General features: G+C 37.0%; 1 protein-coding gene across 1 annotated transcript in view; it reads right to left on the bottom strand.

Annotated features, from left to right (window-relative positions):
• Window positions 1-14,532, bottom strand: part of LNPK (lunapark, ER junction formation factor) — a 93,685-nt gene that overhangs the window by 18,513 nt on the left and 60,640 nt on the right. The window contains exon 9 of the mRNA XM_036879426.2: window positions 3,121-3,333. Coding sequence (XP_036735321.1) covers window positions 3,121-3,333 — 213 coding nt within the window. The remainder of the gene's footprint in view (window positions 1-3,120; window positions 3,334-14,532) is intronic.

Genomic DNA, 14,532 nt, shown 5'->3' with positions numbered 1-14,532 from the left:
AATATAGAAATACCATTTGACCCAGGAATTCCATTCCTAGGAATTTACCCTAAAAATGCAGCAGCCCAGTTTGAAAAAGACATATGCACCCCTATGTTGATCACAGCACTATTTACAATAGCCAAGAAATGGAAGCGACCTAAGTGTCCATCAGTAGATGAATGGATAAAGATGTGGTACACATACACAATGGAATATTATTCAGCCATAAGAAGAAAGCAAATCCTACCATTTGCAACAACATGGATGGAGCTAGAGGGTATTATGCTCAGTGAAATAAGCCAGGTGGAGAAAGACAAGTACCAAATGATTTCACTCATATGTGGAGTATAAGAACAAAGGAAAACTGTAGGAACAAAACAGCAGCAGAATCACAGAACCCAAGAATGGACTAACAGTTACCAAGGGGAAAGGGACTGGGGAGGATGGGTGGGAAGGAAGGATAAGGGGGAAAATGGGGCATTACAATTAGTACACATAATGTGGAGGGGGGACATGGGAAAGGCAGTATATACAGAGAAGACAAGTAATGATTCTATAGCATCTTACTACGCTGATGGACAGTGACTGTAATGGGGTATGTGGGGGGGAATTGATAATGGGGGGTGTCTAGTAACCATAATGTTCAAGTAATTGTACATTAATGATATCAAAGTAAGTAAATACATAAATGCAAAATGAAGACATATCGAACTGAAAAAAGTCATCAATAGCAAAACAATCTCTGAAAACTGAAAAAGAACTACTTGATAGTGATACTGTAATTTGAGAGACAACACACAGATGGCACTAAGAAAGCGAGAAAATAAAATAAATAAGATGTGGTATTTGGCTTTGTAAAACAAAGCAGGATTAATGTAAGAAGAAGATGGGCCACAGTGGAGGTTTACATAGAAACCTCATAGAAGATTTTTAAGCAAAATGAGGCCTTGTTGAAACAAACCCTGCAATACAAGAATACAAGGTTTCAAAACAACTTTGACAAAAACTTAAGGGCTTTAGTGTATCAATACTATATTCATACTTTATAGGATAAAAAAAGAGATTTGCTTTGTAAATCAACACAATCCTAAAGGCTGTTACATCTAATAAAGGTCAAATTATGTCAAAATTACAATTATTATTAAATGAAATTTGGTTCTAGAATAAGTTCTTAGTATTATAAATCCAGTACATCTTTCAGATTTCATCAACTAAGTTATTGGCTTACTTGTGTCAACAACATTCAATCATTATCATAAAAAATATAAACTTGAATGCAGACATTAAGTGTCATCCTTCATTTTCAAGTTTTCAACTTAAACAAGCATGCCAAATTAGATTTCAAAAGCGTTTAAGCCAACTTAACTTTTGCTGGAGCATTTTACGTCTACATGTTTAAAATTAAAGTGTCTATAAAGGAATTTGAATACATAAAATAACAGATTTCATAAAAATATCTTAAACTCTTTAAATACTATAACTTTTGGTAACAGCAATTAATACAAACATCAAGAGCCATCATTGTAGGCAAACTGGTCATTTTTGCACACCTTGGCAAATTATCAAGTACCTGCTGATTATTAATTTTCAAACATATGGGAGCCCTGTGGTAATACACATTAAATTACCTTCCACAAATATGGCATAATGAAAAATGAATTATTAATCTTCTCTGTAAGAAATCACTTAACTCATTCATATTTTTTGGCAATGCATAACTTAAATACAGTCTTTTACACAGAAACAAAAGAAAAACTTTAGTAAAATATGTTTTATTTATATGATCATGAAATTTAAGTCATTGTTCCTCTATAACCCTATTCTTACATGTACAATACAATTTTTATTACTTTATGTAATAAAAGTTACTAAACTTTTATTTCTTTAAAATTAGATAAGTACACAAATGTATGTAACTGATGCACTCAGAAAAAAAATTCTTTCATTAAACAACTAAGAATTTTACATTACAAATCACTGGTATATCAAATCAACCAGATAACAACTGAAAGATGAATAATTTTCAATTTAATTTTTCTCAATTTCACAAAATATACGGCTGCCTTAAGTGACACCATTGTATGCCAAGTTTAAAAGTATTTTTTCAATAAGTATTTTAAAAGTTAAGATTTGTATACAGTTCATTTGTAACCAGCTTTCTTAAGTAGTTTATAAATTACAGATTTCTAGTTTTCTAAAACCTTATGCTGCTTTTTCTGAAGGAAAAGCAGGAAAAATTCTATTGCAATAGTAACATTTAGATTGCTTATTGATTTTGCTACGCCCTGAATACCTGTTATCAAAATCATGATAAATTATATGTTAATAATTAGTCATGAAAAACCAAAGTAATCTAAATTAGAATTAAATACCCTAAAATAGGATAAATAACTATCATACTCAAGAATCTGACGTGGAAATCTACATAAAATGTGACCTGCTGAAGTAGTGGACACTTATGTCCCAATCACACTCCAAAAGTAAGTTGCAGAGTGATATAATCTATTACAGTCCAAAAATGGGATCTTCACCTAGAGATTTACCACACTAAAAAAAGAAAATCCAAAGAAATGAAAGAGTAATAAAGGCAGTATGTTAACTTAATAGGACTTTATGCTAAAGTATCTGTCAGAAAATACTAAAATTTTATGGCTTAGAAAGACAAATTTACCAGCTCATATTAACAATAGTAGTATTGTATACCACAATGCAGGAATATTCTTCCTGGAATATGTTAAGTAATTGTCGTTTAAAAATATATGTGAAGGGTTTAACAAAAAGCATGAATATATTCCAAAAGTGTTCTCTTCTATCCTCATTTTATATAAATCTGGAGCCACTCAAGATGAATATAAAAAGATATGCTACACTGTTGACTACAAAATACTACAAAGTTTTATTGCCATTTAAACAAAGAAGCCATAACAGTTAAATGAGCTCAAGAAATAGGTTTCAGTATCACAAGGTGCCAGCTGTAAAGAGTTATGGCTAATTGAATATGGAAATCCTGCTTAATCAGATAAATGCTCTGCTATTTCCAAATGAAATGCCATTTCCATACTGTCTGAAAATGGCCCATTTTATTGGTAACCAGAGAAAACAATATAAACTGTAAATAACATTAAGTGCTCTGTTTACCCATTCCAGACACTGAAGTAGCAGGGGACCCAAGACGTCTTGATAACACATTTGATGTTAGGGCTGGAGCAACAGCTCTCTCTGGGGGCCCACCAGGGGCTGAAGTGTCCTTCGGTGTTCCAGGAGATACTGGAACTTGTGGAGCAGGGCCTGGGCTAGAGCTTGCTGGTGTTGGAGAGAGGTTTCTTTGAGCTGCAGTTCGCTGACGAATCTCTGAGAATAAGAATAAAAAGTATATATTAGATTTAATATCAAATATACCATACTAGCCAACCGCAATTATATACATTTAATAAAGTTTTGTGGCACAAGGGTGCATCTGTATGGTCAAAACTGCCTGTAATAAGAAATCTATAAAATGTAATATTGAAAACTGACTTAACAGAGTACTCCATTTCTGCACCTATAATTCAACTGCATATATTTATACAAGTCCTGATCTAAGTCTACGGATATCATTTTCCAAAATATTCAAATAAAATAAAATCATCACCCAATTATGTGTCATGTCTTTTTACAGTAATCCTTCCTAAATTATGATAAAGGAAAGAAAGCGTATCAGAGTTAGTGAATACTCTAGTGAAAACTGCAGATTTGTTTTTTCAAGATTTAAAAAACATGGTAACTTGAAGAAATGAGTGAATTAAGTACCTTCTGGAATTATTAAATAATTTATGAGGTTATTAACCTAAGTTGTCATAAAAATGTTGAAAAAGTAATCTTTACTATTAGATACCATTCCCATTCTCCTTTATACTACTGATATATCTTTCGTACATTCCTTTTGCCAGTATATTCAATAAAGAAAACTTTCCACTTGGCATAAACAGTGTAATAAGTAAATCTTGTATTTCAGTTGCAGAAATAACAAGATACTCTGTAATGGCAGTTCGCAAATGTGCCAAATCCAGGCTGCCACCTCTTTTTGTAGATTTATTGAAAGAAGACACTCTTGTTTACATATTGTCTATGGCTGCTTTAGAAGAATTGAGTAGTTGCAAAAGAAATCATATGGCTCCCAAAGCCATTTACTATATATACTAAATGGCGCTTTACATAAAGTTTCCTGATTCCCTACTTACTAACATACAATTCAAATTTTTTTTTTGTAGATAATTATTTTTTATTGAAGGGTAGTTGACACACAGTATTACATTAGTTTCAGGTGTACAACACAGTGATTCAAAACTTATATACATGATAATTCTAGGAACCAGCTATCACCATACCAAGTTGTTACAATATTTTGACTATATTCCTTATGCTATACATTACATCCTGGTTACTTATTTATTTTACAATTGGAAGTCTGTACTTTTTTGTTGTTGTTGTTGTTGCGAGGGCATCTCTCATATTTATTGATCAAATGGTTGTTAACAACAATAAAATTCTGTATAGGGGAGTCAATGCTCAATGCACAATCATTACTCCACCACAAGCCTAATTTTCATCAGTCTCCAATCTTCTGAAGCATAACGAACAAGTTCTTACATGGAGAACAAATTCTTACATAGTGAATAAGTTACATGGTGAACAGTACAAGGGCAGTCATCACAGAAACTTTTGGTTTTGCTCATGCATTATGAACTATAAACAGTCAGTTCAAATATGAATACTCATTTGATTTTTATACTTGATTTATATGTGGATACCACATTTCTCTCTTTATTATTATTATTTTTAATAAAATGCTGAAGTGGTAGGTAGATACAAGATAAAGGTAGAAAACATAGTTTAGTGTTGTAAGAGAGCAAATGTAGATGATCAGGTGTGTGCCTGTAGGCTACGTGTTAATCCAAGCTAGACAAGGGCAATAAAACATCCACGTATGCAGAAGATTTCTCTCAGAACAGGGGGGTGAGGTTCTAAGCCTCACCTCTGTTGATCCCCAATTTCTCACCTGATGGCCCCCCTGCGACTGTGCCTGTCTTAGGTTGTTCCTCCCTTGAGGAATCTTACCCGTCTCTGGCTAACCAGTCATCTTCCGGGGCCATACAGGGAAATGTAAAGTTGGTAAGTGAGAGAGAAGCCTTATTGTTTGAAAAGGTTAGCTTTTTACTTCTTTGCATATTTATGCCCTGTGGCTTCTATGCCCAGCATTTGTCTTGAGGTATCTTTACCAGTTGGAAGAATTATGATACTCGGTAAATTTGATATGAGGCACGAATTCTATTTAAGGGTTGTAATTAGGAAGGAAGAAGAAAAGCTATAGAAGTAGCAGGCAGAAGAAAACATGGGAAGATTGATTATTTTTTGACATATCTTCTTGTAGAGTAACTTCAGCATGTATAGGTTTTAAACTACTAATGAAATTGCGCACACACATTAACATAATAGGAGTATAGTTACATGACCAAAGCATACCTGTAATTACCAGCCATCTCCAGTGAAACCAAGAAAACCAGTTAGGCACCTTAGGCATTTGTGAAAACTTATCTATGATATGGTGGATATTGTCCAACTGAACTTGAACAGTCTGAGAGAAATCAGACAAATTAAAACAACCCATTCCTGGGGTATGTTCACATCCCATATGTTCTTTTAACAGTAAATAGTCGGTAGTTGTAAGATTTTGGAGCGCTACAATTTGCACTTCTCCTAATTCTTGTTTGAGTTCCAACTGTATAGATCCAGTCAAACTTATTGTTTTACTGTATGCACAGGCCAGTTTAGATATCTCCTTCTTCATTCCCATGGCAAGTCCAGGAACTGGTGGGATGAGTGCATCTACAGCTGTAGCAGTGCATGGATCTTTGTTGGGGTTTTTTGATGATCAACTTCTGCCATGAGTCTTTCAGAGAGTGCTGATGTTGGAAGTTCTTTTTCATATCGTATCTTAGTTCATTTTCGCGGTAGCCCAATTAGGCTTTGATCCTCTGTATAAACACAAACAGACCCTTTGCCTACACTTTTATATGCCCTTTATACCCTTGTATAGGACTCATTGGAGGTCTCCACACAGGAACTGCCTTTTTTTTTTCTTTTTTTTTGTTTCATTAATCTACACTTACATGACGAATATTATGTTTACTAGGCTCTCCCCTATACCAGGTCCCCCCTATAAACCCCTTTATAGTCACTGTCCATCAGCATAGCAAATGTTGTAGAATCACTACTTGCCTTCTCTGTGTTGTACAGCCCTCTCCTTTCTCCCACCCCCCCATGCATGCTAATCTTAATACCCCCCTTCTTCTCCCCCGCCTTATCCCTCCCTACCCACCCATCCTCCCCAGTCCCTTTCCCTTTGGTACCTGTTAGTCCATTCTTGAGTTGTGTGATTCTGCTGCTGTTTTGTTCCTTCAGTTTTTCCTTTGTACTTATATTCCACAGATGAGTGAAATCATTTGGTATTTCTCTTTCTCCGCTTGGCTTGTTTCAATGAGCATAATACCCTCCAGCTCCATCCATGTTGCTGCAAATGGTAGGATTTGCCCTTTTCTTATGGCTGAGTAGTATTCCATTGTGTATATGTACCACATCTTCTTTATCCATTCATCTATCGATGGACATTCAGGTTGCTTCCAATTCTTGGCTATTGTAAATAGTGCTGCGATAAACATAGGGGTGCATTGGTCTTTCTCAAACTTGATTGCTGCATTCTTAGGGTAAATTCCTAGGAGTGCAATTCCTGGGTCAAATGGTAAGTCTGTTTTGAGCATTTTGATGTACCTCCATACTGCTTTCCACAGTGGCTGAACTAATTTACATTCCCACCAGCAGTGTAGGAGGGTTCCCCTTTCTCCAAAGCCTCACCAACATTTGTTGTTGTTTGTCTTTTGGATGGCAGCCATCCTTACTGGTGTGAGGTGATACCTCATTGTAGTTTTAATTTGCATTTCTCTGATAATTAGTGATGTGGAGCATCTTTTCATGTGTCTGTTGGCCATCTGTATTTCTGTTTTGGAGAACTGTCTGTTCAGTTCCTCTGCCCATTTTTTAATTGGGTTATTTGTTTTTTGTTTGCTGAAGCGCGTGAGCACTTTATACATTCTGGACGTCAAGCCTTTATCGGACCTGTCATTTTCAAATATATTCTCCCATACTGTAGGGATCCTTTTTGTTCTATTGATGGTGTCTTTTGCTGTACAGAAGCTTTTCAGCTTAATATAGTCCCACTTGTTCATTTTTGCTGTTGTTTTCGCCCATGTTTTCTTCCAAGAGTTTAAAGGTTTCATGGCTTACATTCAGGTCTTTGATCCATTTTGAGTTTACTTTTGTATATGGGGTTAGACAATGGTCCAGTTTCATTCTCCTACATGTAGCTCTCCAGTTTTGCCAGCACCATCTGTTGAAGAAACTGTCATTTTGCCATTGTATGTCCATGGCTCCTTTATCAAATATTAATTGACCATATATGTCTGGGTTAATGTCTGGATTCTCTAGTCTGTTCCATTGGTCTGTGGCTCTGTTCTTGTGCCAGTACCAAATTGTCTTGATTACTATGGCTCCATAGTAGAGCTTGAAGTTGGGGAGTGAGATCCCCCCTACTTTATTCTTCTTTCTCAGGATTGCTTTGGCTATTCGGGGTTTTTGGTGTTTCCATATGAATTTTTGAATTATTTGTTCCAGTTCATTGAAGAATGTTGCCGGTAGTTTCATAGGGATTGCATCAAATCTGTATATTGCTTTGGGCAGGATGGCCATTTTGACGATATTAATTCTTCCTAGCCACGAGCATGGGATGAGTTTCCATCTGTTAGTGTCCCCTTTAATTTCTCTTAAGAGTGACTTGTAGTTTTCAGAGTATAAGTCTTTCACTTCATTGGTTAGGTTTATTCCTAGGTTTTTTTTTTTTGATGCAATTGTGAATGGAGTTGTTTTCCTGATTTCTCTTTCTGTTGGTTCATTGTTAGTGTATAGAAAAGCCACAGATTCCTGTGTGTTGATTTTGTATCCTGCAACTTTGCTGTATTCCGATATCAGTTCTAGTAGTTTTGGGGTAGAGTCTTTAGGGTTTTTTATGTACAGTATCATGTCATCTGCAAATAGTGACAGTTTAACTTTTCTTTACCAATCTGGATTCCTTGTATGTTTTTGTTTTGTCTGATTGCCGTGGCTAGGATCTCCAGTACTATGTTAAATAACAGTGGGGAGAGTGGGCATCCCTGTCTAGTTCCCGATCTCAGAGGAAATGCTTTCAGCTTCTCGCTGTTCGATATAATGTTGGTTGTGGGTTTATCATAGATGGCCTTTATTATGTTGAGGTACTTGCCCTCTATTCCCATTTTGCTGAGAGTTTTTATCATGAATGGATGTTGAACTTTGTCAAATGCTTTTTCAGCATCTATGGAGATGATCATGTGGTTTTTGTCTTTCTTTTTGTTGATGTGGTGGATGATGTTGATGGACTTTCGAATGCTGTACCATCCTTGCATCCCTGGGATGAATCCCACTTGGTCATGGTGTATGATCCTTTTGATATATTTTTGAATTCGGTTTGCTAATATTTTGTTGAGTATTTTTGCATCTACGTTCATCAGGGATATTGGTCTGTAGTTTTCTTTTTTGGTGGGGTCTTTGCCTGGTTTTGGTATTAGGGTGATGTTCGCTTCATAGAGTGAGTTTGGGAGTATTCCCTCCTCCTCTATTTTTTGGAAAACTTTAAGGAGAATGGGTATTATGTCTTCCCTGTATGTCTGATAAAATTCCGAGGTAAATCCATCTGGCCCGGGGGTTTTGTTCTTTGGGTTGTTCTTTGGTGGTTTTTTGATTACTGCTTCAATTTTGTTGCTGGTAATTGGTCTGTTTAGATTTTCTGTTTCTTTCTCGGTCAGTCTTGGAAGGTTGTATTTTTCTAGGAAATTGTCCATTTCTCCTAGGTTTCCCAGCTTGTTAGCATATAGGTTTTCATAGTATTCTCTAATAATTCTTTGTATTTCTGTGGGGTCCGTCGTGATTTTTCCTTTCTCCTTTCTGATACTGTTGATTTGTGTTGACTCTCTTTTCCTCTTAATAAGTCTGGCTAGAGGCTTATCTATTTTGTTTATTTTCTCGAAGAACCAGCTCTTGGTTTCATTGATTTTTGCTATTGTTTTATTCTTCTCAATTTTATTTATTTCTTCTCTGATCTTTATTATGTCCTTCCTTCTGCTGACCTTAGGCCTCATTTGTTCTTCTTTTTCCAATTTTGATAATTGTGACATTAGACCATTCATTTGGGATTGTTCTTCCTTTATTAAATATGCTTGGATTGCTATATACTTTCCTCTTAAGACTGCTTTTGCTGTGTCCCACAGAAGTTGGGGCTTAGTGTTGCTGTCATTTGTTTCCATATATTGCTGGATCTCCATTTTGATTTGGTCATTGATCCATTGCTTATTTAGGAGCGTGTTGTTAAGCCTCCATGTGTTTGTGAGCCTCTTTGCTTTCTTTGTACAGTTTATTTCTAGTTTTATGCCTTTGTGGTCTGAAAAGTTGGTTGGCAGGATTTCAATCTTTTGGAATTTACTGAAGCTCTTTTTGTGGCCTAGTATGTGGTCTATTCTGGAGAATGTTCCATGTGCACTTGAGAAGAATGTGTATCCTCTTGCTTTTGCATGTAGAGTTCTATAGATGTCTATTAGGTCCATCTGCTCTACTGTGTTGTTCAGTGCTTCCATGTCCTTACTTATTTTCTGCCCAGTGGATCTATCCTCTGGGGTGAGTGGTGTGTTGAAATCTCCTAGGATGAATGCATTGCAGTCTATTTCCACCTTTAGTTCTGTTAGTATTTGTTTCACATATGCTGGTGCTCCTGTGTTGGGTGCATATATACTTAGAATGGTTATATCCTCTTGTTGGACTTAGCCCTTTATCATTATGTAGTGTCCTCCTTTATCTCTTGTTACTTTCTTTGTTTTGAAGTCTATTTTGTCTGATATTAGTACTGCAACCCCTGCTTTCTTCTTGCTATTGTTTGCCTGAAATATGTTTTTCCACCCCTTGACTTTTAGTCTGTACATGTCTTTGGGTTTGAGGTGAGTTTCTTGTAAGCAGCATATAGATGGGTCTTGCTTTTTTATCCATTCTATTACTCTGTGTCTTTTGATTGGTGCATTCAGTCCATTAACATTTAGGGTGACTATTGAAAGATATGTACTTATTGCCATTGCAGGCTTTAAATTCGTGGTTACCATAGGTTCAAGGTTAGCGTCTTTAGTATCTTACTGCCTAACTTAGCTCGCTTATTGAGCTGTTATATACACTGTCTGGAGATTCTTTTCTTCTCTCCCTTCTTATTCTTCCTCCTCGATTCTTCATATGTTGGGTGTTTTGTGCTGTGCTCTTTCTAGGAGTGCTCCCATCTAGAGCAGTCCCTGTAAGACGTCCTGTAGAGGTGGTTTGTGGGAAGTAAATTCCCTCAGCTTTTGTTTGTCTGGGAATTGTTTAATCCCACCATCATATTTGAATGACAGTCATGCTGGATACAGTATCCTTGGTTCAAGGCCCTTCTGTTTCACTGCATTTAATATATCATGCCATTCTCTTCTGGCCTGTAGGGTTTCTGTCGAGAAGTCTGATGTGAGCCTGATGGGTTTCCCTTTATAGGTGACCTTTTTCTCTCTAGCTGCCTTTAAAACTCTTTCCTTGTCCTTGATCTTTGCCATTTTAATTATTCTGTGTCTTGGTGTTGTCTTCCTTGGATCCTTTCTGTTGGGGGTTCTGTGTATTTCCGTGGTCTGTTCGATTATTTCCTCCCCCAGTTTGGGGAAGTTTTCAGCAATTATTTCTTCCAAGATACTTTCCATCCCTTTTCCTCTCTCTTCTTCTTCTGGTACCCCTATGATACGGATATTGTTCTTTTTGCATTGGTCACACAGTTCTCTTAACATTGTTTCATTCCTATAGATCCTTTTATCTCTCTCTATGTCAGCTTCTATGCGTTCCTGTTCTCTGATTTCAATTCCATCAATGGCCTCTTGCATTCTATCCATTCTGCTTATAAACCCTTCCAGAGTTTGTTTCATTTCTGCGATCTCCTTTCTGGCATCTGTGATCTCCCTCTGGACTTCATCCCATATCTCTTGCGTATTTCTCTGCATCTCTGTCAGCATGTTTATGATTCTTATTTTGAATTCTTTTTCAGGAAGACTGGTTAGGTCTGTCTCCTTCTCTGGTGTTGTCTCTGTGATCTTTGTCTGCCTGTAGTTTTGCCTTTTCATGGTGATAGGAATAGTTTGCAGAGCTGGAACAAGTGACGGCTGGAAGAACTTCTCTTCTTGTTGATTTGTGGCCCTCCTCTCCTGGGAGAACAGCGACCTCTAGTGGCTTGTGCTGGGTAGCTGCGCGCAGACCGGGCTTCTGCTTCCTGCCCGGCTGCTCTGGATTTTATCTCCGCTGTTGCTGTGGGCGTGGCCTGGTTCGGGCCTCTGCTCCAAAGTGGTGGAGTTGCGTTGGAGGGGGAGCGGCCTGGAGGCTATTTATCTCTGTAAGGGGCCTCCAAGCTCCCTGCAGCCCAGGGGATTAGCTTGCCCAGAGATCCCCGGATTCTCTACCTCTGGAATACGTGTCCCGGCCTGCCCGTTTAAGACTTCCAAAAAGCACCCGCCAAAACAAAACAACGACCACAAAAAAAGAAAAGGAAAAAAAAATTTTTTTTAATTAAATAAATAAATAAATAAATAATGGCCGCTCGTTTTTCTTTATTCTCCGGCGCCAGCCTCAGGCATCTGCTCACCAGTCTTGCTGCCCTGTTTCCCTAGTATTGGGGTCCCTATCCCTTTAAGACTTCCATAAAGTGCTCGCCAAAACAAAACAAAACAAAAAAATGGCTGCTCGCTTTTCTTATGTCCTCCGGCGCCAGGCCTCCGGTACCAGCTCACTGTTCTTGCTGCCCTGTTTCCCTAGTATCCAGGGCCCTCCGTGCACACTCTGTGTCTGCGTTATGGCCCGGATGGCTGGGGCTGGGTGTTCAGCAGTCCTGGGCTCCGTCTCCCTCCCGCTCTGCCTGCTCTTCTCCTGCCGGGAGCTGGGGGGAGGGGCGCTCAAGTCCCGCGGGGCCGGGGCTTGTATCTTACCCCCTTTACGAGGCACTGGGTTCTCGCAGGTGTGGATGTGGTCTGGATGGTGTCCTGTGTCTTCTGGTCTTTATTCTAGGAAGAGTTGTCTTTGTTATATTTTCATAGATATATGTGGTTTTGGGAGGAGATTTCCGCTGATCTACTCACGCCGCCATCTTCAATAGATCTCCATACAATTCAATTTTATCATTCCCCATTCCCACCAATATCTTACTTGAATGTCAATGGTTAGATCTCAAGTAAATAAATGCTTATAGTTTTTTAGTTCTATATATCACATTAAATTATTACAGATCCTGAAATAGTAGGCTGAAACAAGTTAAATTTTAATTGGCATGACTGGTAAAAATGCATACTTCTACAAGCAAAATCTTTTTAGATTTGAACTCTGTTTAACAGTTAAAGATTTTCATGAAAAGGTCATTGTAATAAAAAATACAGTTCTGGCATCAGATTTAGTTTACTACAATCTACTCTACTGGTTAAGAATCTGGGCCCTGTGGTCAAAAAGGTTTGGTTAGAATCCTGGCTATACCTGTAGCTACATGACCTCAGATGGATTAACTTCACTAAGTCTGTTTCTTTATCTGCAATATTAGGATAATAATATTCTTGACTCATGGAATTATTATGAGGATTAAATAAGATAATTTCCAGAAATTGATAGCTCAACATTTATTGAATACATATTATTTCAGAAGACAGTGTTTTCACACAAGTATTTTCAAATGACCATTTAGCTAAAATTACTGGAACCAGCTAATTTTCCACTGTTTCTTAACTGAGTCCCTAACCTAGGCACTGCAATAATAAATGACAAGCAGGTCATCGTTATATAAAGAATTGTCTCCATAAGTGGCTATTTTCCATGCAGTGTGAGTAAAATTGTAATATTTCCAGAATATCTTGCCTGACTTTAGTGCATTTGCATATCAACAGGCATTCCTCAGGGGTGGATAGTGCAGTTCATCTCCATATCAATGGGTAATCCGCAACCAAGGGCTTATCTGAACCTGAGAGGTTTGGGGGAGGTCCTGATTGCTTCTGCTGTAGCAGGAAAGAGAGGAGGCCCCAGACTGTAGTTTGTAAGCAACAAACAGGTTTTAAACTTTACTTCTCCCTTTGACTGATTTTGGTTTTAGAGGTATTTTGCCTTGGGATTTCCTCTCCACGGAGATGCAGCAGTTATATAGAAAATTTCATAGGTTACCTGGACTAACTGTATCCTAATATTGCATGCAAATTAAAGGGTCACTTAATTATCTTTTTCCCACAAGGAACACCTTAAAAGGTGGTTTCACATTGGGGAAGCCATTAAATGCTGCAAAAGGCATTGAGATCAATGAAATTAAGTTTGGTCATTTAAATAAATTTTTAAAAACAAGGCATCAAATACTGTAAGCCATTTTTTATCTGGTAAAAACATAACTCAAAAATGACATTTTTCTTCCAGATAAATAAAAGTTTAACATTTATTAGACTATATAAAAAGTAGCTATTATCCTTTCACTTCTTGAGCAAAGATGAGACCACTTCCTCTAAATGTGCAGTTACCCCCTGTCCATGACAATTAACTAAAGCACTCTTGACTATCACTCATGTGCTATTGAAAGGTGAGGTCTATAACTAATGAATTAACAAAGGCTACCATATCTAGCATTCCATGAAAGAGACCTGATTTTATAATTTCTAAATCTTAACTTAGGCAGACAAAAGGGAAAAGTGATATAGAAGAGTCAGGAAAGAGAAAAAACATAGTTAAGTTTTCAAACGAAAAGAAGGTAACAAAGAGTTACAATAGCAATGAAAAGAGCTATCAATATAATACCAAATCTATATGTAGTGATGTAGTATGAATTCTGGTAGTCTCAATTTAAAATACCTAACACTTATTTATTTTTAGTCATTTGCTATTCACAAATGCTTTGTATTATGATTGCTCTAGAAAAGTTTCTAGTAAGCAACAAAGTAATAATATTGGTTATAGTCAACATTTCCTGCATTTAAATGTAAAAATACCATCCCTCAAAAAAATTTACCAAGCATTCTACATCAGTCTGGTAAAGTATCATCAGGAGTGTTCCATAAGGTCAATTCTTGACTGAAGGATGTTTTAACATTCTCATCAGTGATCAATCACTGATTCAATAAAAATCACACTAAGCAAGTATGAGGACATGTTTATATTTTTTAATTCAAAATGAAGCAAGTAAAATCAAAATGAGATTGGTTACTAGATGTACATGTAAGTCTTTTCCAAGTTGATGACATCTCTCAGTTCATCTTTCTCATAAGAATATTTACCTCTTACAGTTGTTATAAAGATTAAAAGAGATAATCAATGCAGTAGCTTAGCCAGAGCCCAGGAAAATAAGCAATTACTACTAGTATACATCTATATGTTTGAGATAAC

The sequence above is a fragment of the Manis pentadactyla genome, chromosome 6 (assembly GCF_030020395.1).
Source record: "Manis pentadactyla isolate mManPen7 chromosome 6, mManPen7.hap1, whole genome shotgun sequence".
Lineage (NCBI taxonomy): Eukaryota > Metazoa > Chordata > Mammalia > Pholidota > Manidae > Manis > Manis pentadactyla.
This window is presented reverse-complemented; position numbering and strand designations above follow the sequence as displayed.